This window comes from Macaca mulatta, chromosome 15 (assembly GCF_049350105.2).
Source record: "Macaca mulatta isolate MMU2019108-1 chromosome 15, T2T-MMU8v2.0, whole genome shotgun sequence".
Lineage (NCBI taxonomy): Eukaryota > Metazoa > Chordata > Mammalia > Primates > Cercopithecidae > Macaca > Macaca mulatta.
The window spans coordinates 9,610,865-9,617,847 of record NC_133420.1 but is presented as its reverse complement, the minus strand read 5'-3'; the positions used below and the strand labels follow the sequence as shown (position 1 = coordinate 9,617,847).

The 6,983-nt window shown below is 50.3% G+C and overlaps 1 protein-coding gene across 1 annotated transcript; it reads left to right on the top strand.

Moving 5' to 3' along the window:
- The first annotated feature begins 2,617 nt into the window (after positions 1–2,617).
- Positions 2,618–6,615, top strand: LOC114675139 (uncharacterized). Its single transcript, XM_077966586.1, has 2 exons — positions 2,618–4,827; positions 6,114–6,615. Exons 1-2 carry the CDS (start codon positions 4,467–4,469, stop codon positions 6,233–6,235), a joined length of 483 nt encoding a protein of 160 aa, XP_077822712.1. The 5' UTR covers positions 2,618–4,466; the 3' UTR covers positions 6,236–6,615.
- Positions 6,616–6,983: the final 368 nt, after the last annotated feature.

The following is a 6,983-nucleotide window of genomic DNA, read 5'->3' as shown; positions in this document are numbered from 1 at the left end:
CCATTTCTTAAGAAATGGAGATGGGAAAACATACTCGAGGGATCACACAAGGCTACTGGGAGGAGCAGATGAGGGGCATGGTGAACATGATGTGTAATCCGTGAAGTACGTCGTATGTGTGAGAAGTGGAACTGTGTGGATAACGGTTCTGGAATCCTTGTATGAAAACGATGGAAAGCACATTCGTAGTTCTGCCTGATGATACCACTGGGCTCCTGTGTTGTACGTGACTGCAACATGGGTGAGGCCCGGGTCAGTACAGCTCACAGTTTGGTTTTCATGCAGTTAGAAAGGCCCGAGAGGACCCTTCCCCCCCCTCCCAGCTGTAGGAAGGAGGCGGCTGTCTCCTGCCTCTATTTGGTGGGATTGTCTGTGGCTCCTTAGGGACAGGAATGCAGGGAGTGGGGGAAGAAAGGCGGCCTGACTGCTAACTGGTCACCCTTCCCCCAGGAAGGAGTGGAGGGGTCATTTCGTGGTAACTTGCCAAGTCTTTCTTAACCCATCTGCTCTTTGAAATGACGAGCATGACAAGTAAAAGACCCGTTAGAGACAGATGGGCTGTGTGTCCCGTGCGTTTATGGCTTTGTGGCCTCAGAGCTGCCAGAAATCGATAGCTTTCTGGGGAATGCTGGGTCAGCCAAGGGGCTGAAAATAGTGAGAGGAAGAAAATCCACCCTCGCTGCTCTGGTCTGGGAGTGATTACTGAGGAGAGCGGCATGGAGGGCCCAGCCGTGGGGTCCCTCTCAAGCACACCCTCACCGCAGTGGGAATGCGGGTCTCAACCTCCCTAGGCCTCCGTGATTTTCGTCTGTCACATACTCACCTCCAGCAGGGACGTCTATGGTGATGAGATGAGGGAGCATCATAGCACATGTGGCACTTAGTAGGCTTGTGGTGAGTGGACGCTGGCGTCAGTGGGACAGGAGACTGGGAGCTGCATGTGGACGCACTCACGTGCTGGTTGCATGAGTGGACAGAGGAGAGAGGGACGCTCTGCCGTTCTCCTTTTGGTCTGTCACCCCCGCTGTTGTGAACAGAATCCGTGAGTGTATTCTGTTGCCCCAGTCAACTTGGTAGGCTGATTGCTCAATTTTTGCTTCCACTTTTGATTTCTTAAGAATGGGAAAAGGAATACTTCAGTTACTTTTCTGGTTGATGGCATAGATTCCTTGATATCACCTTAATGCTTTTTAATTTCGATGTATTTTGGATGCTGGAGCTTGTCTGACATCTGTGTTTTTATGCCTCACCCTCGTGCATAACTGTTGGCCACACCAGGACCAGAGAGAAGTGACCAGACTGATTGGTAGCAGGGCTAGGACTGGAATTCTCCAGCCTTTTGATGCCCAGCAGGCTCTGTTTTCTGTATTGCACTGCTCTTCCCTATTTCGATCCCTGTTAGGACAGTGGATGTGAAATGTAGCTGGGCGCTTTTGGGGGTGTGCTAGGAGTGTGGCAGATGCCTCAAACTGGCATTTTTCCCTGATTCTGAATTCTCGTGGCTCAGAGTCAGTCTCTAGGCTACTGACCAGGAAGATACAGGAAGTTGTTTTGTATGACAAACTATGCCAGGGCATTTTTTTCACCCGGCAATTTGTTTGGTTTGGACTGGAATAAATCTCTGATGTTGGTTTCTTTGCCAATATTATTAGGGAGTGGAGCCTGACTTGTTAACTTGGTCCGATTCATAGTGCTTAGAATCTCAGTGAGTGTGTGTTGAAGTGAACGAAAGTGTGAGAGCATCTTGGACAGTGGTTTGCAAACCTAGCTGCATCTGGGGGGCTGTGAAAAACACATGCATGCTTACTCCAGACCAGTTGAAACAGAATCTGCAGGAATGGAGCCTGGGCAGCTCTAGTGCTGTTAAAAACCCCCAGGTGGTTCTGATATACCCTAAAGGTTGAGTAAAGGTTGAGATCCACTGATCCACAGTGAATTGGAGTCCTGGATCATAGACATGCCTTACGCTTTCAGCAGCTTAGAATGGTTCTTGTGCTTTAGAACTGTTAAAAATGAAACTAGGCCGCATAAAACTTAGAAACTAGGCCTCATAAAAAAGAACTTAAAAAAATTAACACCAGGTGGCTCTGGATAGGGTCCCACCCTGCCTCGATAGGGTCCCACTCTGATAGGGTCCCACCCTGCCAATTCCGGGAAACAACCTCATGGGGTCCCACCCTGCCAATTCCGGGGGTCCCACCCTACCTCGAAGTTCCCGGAATCAACAACTCCAGGAAAAAAACCTCATAAGGTCCTGCTCTAACCAATTAGAACAAGACAGCTTGCTCAGGCCATAGACAGACCCAATTACCACGCGCCTAAAACTTTGTTTGAATTTCGCGCCCTAAGCTGTGTTTGAACTTGTGTTTGCCTATATAAACAGCCTGTAACAAGCAGTCGGGGTCCCAGGGCCAACTTAGAGCTTGGGACCCTAGTGCGCTAGTAATAAATAACTCTCTGCTGTGAATCTCGTGTTGGTGATCCTTTGCGGTGACCCCTGCCCAGGAGGGAATCGACAATTCGGTTCCAACATTTGGTGCGTTGGTCGGGAAGTGGGGTCGTCCGAGGACCCCCGACCCATCCAGCGGAGACCCATCTGGCCCGGGCCACGGACTGCTGACTGAACGGACCTACCAGGTACTTTCGTTTTGTTCTGTCTTGCCGGCTAACTCTGAACTCTGGGGAGTACTCCTTCTTAATTAAGTGGGGAAGGGGGACAGACGTGTCCGGCACCTTCCCACTTACGCCCCGGGGGATGCCCTGGCGGTAGTCTGGGAGAAGGCTGACGACTCAGTCAGCCTCCTTAAATCTGTAGGCAGGTCGCCCCTGCTGTCTGAGTATTTTATGATCTTGTGGCACCACTCTCTGGCCACGCGGCTTCTCCTTACTTGTCTGGTCTTTGTTTTTGTTACTTTCGTTTTGTCCTTGTTATAGGTGGATGAAATAAGACAGACGTTGACGACTCCTTTGTCTCTGGCCCTGACTCACTTCCCTGACGTTCGGGCTCGAGCCCACAACCTCTCCATAGAAGTCCATAAGGGACGATGGCGAAAATTCTGCTCGTCCGAGTGGCCTACCCTCCATGTTGGGTGGCCCCGGGACAGAACATTTGACCTCCCAATTATCTTACAGGTTAAAGCAACAGTGATGGATCCTGGGCCACATGGACACCCAGACCAGGTGGCCTACATAATTACTTAGGAGGATCTGGTCCGAAACCCTCCCTCTTAGGTGAAACCCTTCCTCCATTCCCCTTCCCCACCCCAGTCTACCCTTCTTGCCTTAGAAGCCCCCCCAAAAAAATCGGAAACCGGACCTGCATAAGCCAGTCCTCCCAGATGAACCCCAGAGGGATTTCCTCCTTCTTGACCCCCTGCCTCCTCCACCTCAAAACCCCCTTCTGAGACCTCCACCTTACGCTTCACCCTTGCCCCCTGTCTTGTCCCCAGCTCTTTCCTCTACTGCCTCGGCCCCTACCCTTTCTCCAACTTCTCCCTCGGCCCCTCCCTCCACCCCGTCTCCTTCTCCAGCCCCGCCCAAACTCACCCCTCGGACGCCGCCACCGACATCTCGTCTCCGCTTGCGGTGGACTGAGGACCCAGATGGCCCTTCCACTTGGCAATCCTCCCTTTTTCCCCTCTGTACCGTCAATCGCACGGTCCAGTACTGGCCCTTCTCTGCCTCTGACCTCTACAACTAGAAAACCCATAATCCTTCCTTTTCCCAAGACCCCCAGGCCCTAACCTCGTTAATAAAATCCATTCTCCTCACTCACCAGCCCACTTGGGATGATTGCCAGCAACTCTTGCAGGTCCTCCTAACCACTGAAGAAAGGCAGCAAGTCCTCCTGGAGGCCCGGAAAAATGTGCCAGGACCAGGAGACCTCCCAACCCAACTTCCAATGAAATAGACGAGGGATTTCCCCTCACCCGCCCAGACTGGGACTATGAAACGGCACCGGGTAAGGAGAGTCTCCAAATCTATCGCCAGGCTCTGTTGGCGGGTCTCAAAGGGGCAGGAAAGCACCCCACAAATTTGGCCAAGGTAAGGACCATAACTCAGGAAAGGAATGAAAGCCCGGCAGCCTTCATGGAAAGGCTTCTGGAAGGGTTCCAAATGTATACCCCATTAGACCCAGAGGCCCTAGAACATAAGGCTACCATAGCTATGGCATTCATAGACCAAGCTGCATTAGATATCAAAGGAAAACTCCAAAGACTAGATGGAATCCAAACCTATGGATTACAGGAATTGGTTAAGGAGGCAGAAAAAGTGTATAATAAGAGAGAAACCCCTGAGGAAAGGGAAGCCAGGTTAGTGAAGGAACAGATGGAGCGAAAGGATCGTAAGGACAGAGTGAGGGATAAGCATTTAACAAAAATCCTGGCGGCAGTTGTGAGAGAAAAAGGACCAGGGAGAGAGGGAGAGAAGTGGAGGCGGCCGGCTGGCCCCCGTGTCTTCGCATCATGGCAGCCACCGCTATGCTGGTCAAGGACTCTGCTAAGTTAACCCTTGGGCAGCCACTAACTATTATTACCCCACATGCTCTAGAGGCCATAGTGCAGCAGCCCCCGGACCGGTGGATAACCAACGCACGCCTAACCCACTACCAGGCCCTCCTACTGGACACGGACCGCGTCCAGTTTGGCCCTCCAGTCACCCTAAACCCTGCTACGCTGCTGCCGGTACCAGAAGACCAACCAAGCCCACACGATTGTCGGCAAGTACTGGCTGAGACCCATGGAACACGGGAAGACCTTAAAGACCAAGAACTCCCAGACGCGGATCACACCTGGTACACAGACGGCAGCAGTTACCTTGACTCAGGTACCCGGAGGGCGGGAGCGGCGGTAGTAGATGGCCACAACACCATTTAAGCACAATCACTACCTCCTGGCATGTCTGCACAGAAGGCTGAGTTAATAGCACTAACCAAGGCCCTAGAGCTGTCCAAGGGAAAGAAAGCTAACATTTATACTGATAGCCGGTATGCCTTTGCAACGGCTCATACTCATGGAAGTATCTATGAAAGAAGAGGTCTCCCAACCTCAGAAGGAAAGGAAATCAAGAACAAAGTTGAAATAATTGCCTTATTAAAAGGCCTTTTTCTTCCTCAAGAAGTGGCTATAATTCACTGCCCCGGGCATCAAAAAGGACAAGATCCAGTCGCAGTAAGAAACAGACAGGCCGACCAAGTGGCCAGGCAAGCCGCCATGGCGGAAGTACTAACCCTAGCCACAGAACCTGACGAAACCAGCCACATAACTATTAAACATACTTAAACCCCGGGAGACCAGGAAGAAGCAAAAGCCATAGGGGCTATAGAGAACAAAGACACTAAAAACTGAGAAAAAGGAGGAAAAATAGTCCTTCCCCAAAAGGAGGCCCTGGCAATGATCCAGCAGATGCATGCCTGGACACACTTGAGTAGTCAAAAAGCTAAAATTACTGATTGAAAAAAAACTGACTTTCTAATCCCAAAGGCAAGTACCCTCGTAGAACAAGTGACATCTGCCTGTAAGGTCTGTCAGCAGCTAAACGCTGGGGCTACCCGAGTGCCAGAAAGGAAACGAACTCGTGGTAATCGCCCAGGAGTCTATTGGGAAATAGACTTCACTGAAGTAAAACCTCACTATGCTGGATATAAGTACTTACTAGTGTTTATAGATATCTTTTCAGGATGGGTAGAAGCCTACCCCACCCGGCAAGAAACGGCACACATAGTAGCCAAGAAAATTCTGGAAGAAATCTTTCCTAGATTCAGACTTCCCAAGGTAATTAGGTCAGATAACGGGCCGGCCTCCGTTTCTCAGGTAAGTCAGGGGCTCGCCAGGATATTGGGGATTAATTGGAAATTACATTGTGCCTATAGACCCCAGAGCTCAGGACAGGTAGAAAGAATGAATAGAACAATAAAAGAGACCCTTACTAAATTGACCTTAGAGACTGGTTTAAAAGATTGGAGACGCCTCCTATCCTTAGCTCTGTTAAGGGCCCGAAATACGCCTAACCGTTTTAGGCTCACTCCATATGAAATCCTCTACGGAGGACCTCCCCCTTTGTCAACCTTGCTTAACTCCTTCTCCCCCTCCGATCCTAAAACTGACCTACAGGCTCGGCTAAAAGGACTCCAAGCAGTACAGGCCCAAATCTGGGCCCCCTTGGCAGAACTGTACCAACCAGGACATCCACAGACCAGTCACCCCTTCCAGGTGGGAGACTCTGTCTACGTTAGACGGCACCGCACTCAAGGACTAGATCCTCGGTGGAAAGGACCCTACATTGTTCTCCTGACCACGCCCACAGCCATAAAGGTTGACGGAATCTCCACTTGGATCCACGCATCCCACGCCAAGGCTGCTCCAGAGACGTCCGGACCAACACCACTTGAGACATGGAAACTCCGACGCTCCGCGGACCCGCTCAAGATAAGACTCTCTCGTATCTAACTCCTTGCTTATTGTTTGCCCTTCTTCCCTGCGCCGTCTCTAGTGTAGTTTTTGACGCTAACCCCCACCGGCCATTTAGCCTGACCTGACAGATAATTAATTTTAATAATCAAGAGGTCTTAAATAAGACCTCCGAGAATACTCCTATAAAGACCTATAAATAGGTTTCCAGACCTCTATTTCAACCTAAAAAAAAAAAAAAAAAAAGCAGGAAAGATAAAAAACACAGGCCCCCGGTTTACTGGTCCCACAGGAGTCCTATTAAGGACTCCTCAGGATGGACAAGAATGGAAAGGACAGGCTAGAAAGGTGTCTATCAGCCGGAACAGGTTTTATGCCTGTCCCGGATTCAGGACAGGACAAATAAGAAAAACTTGTGAAAATCTGACTCACTTGTATTGCAAAAGCTGGTCCTGTGTGACTACTAATAATGGAAAGTAAAAATAGGCCACAAAACCTTGGTATATAACCATGTCCTTTGTCCAGCCCTGTACCACAACCCGATATTCGGAAAATTGCAACCTGGTTCGCATC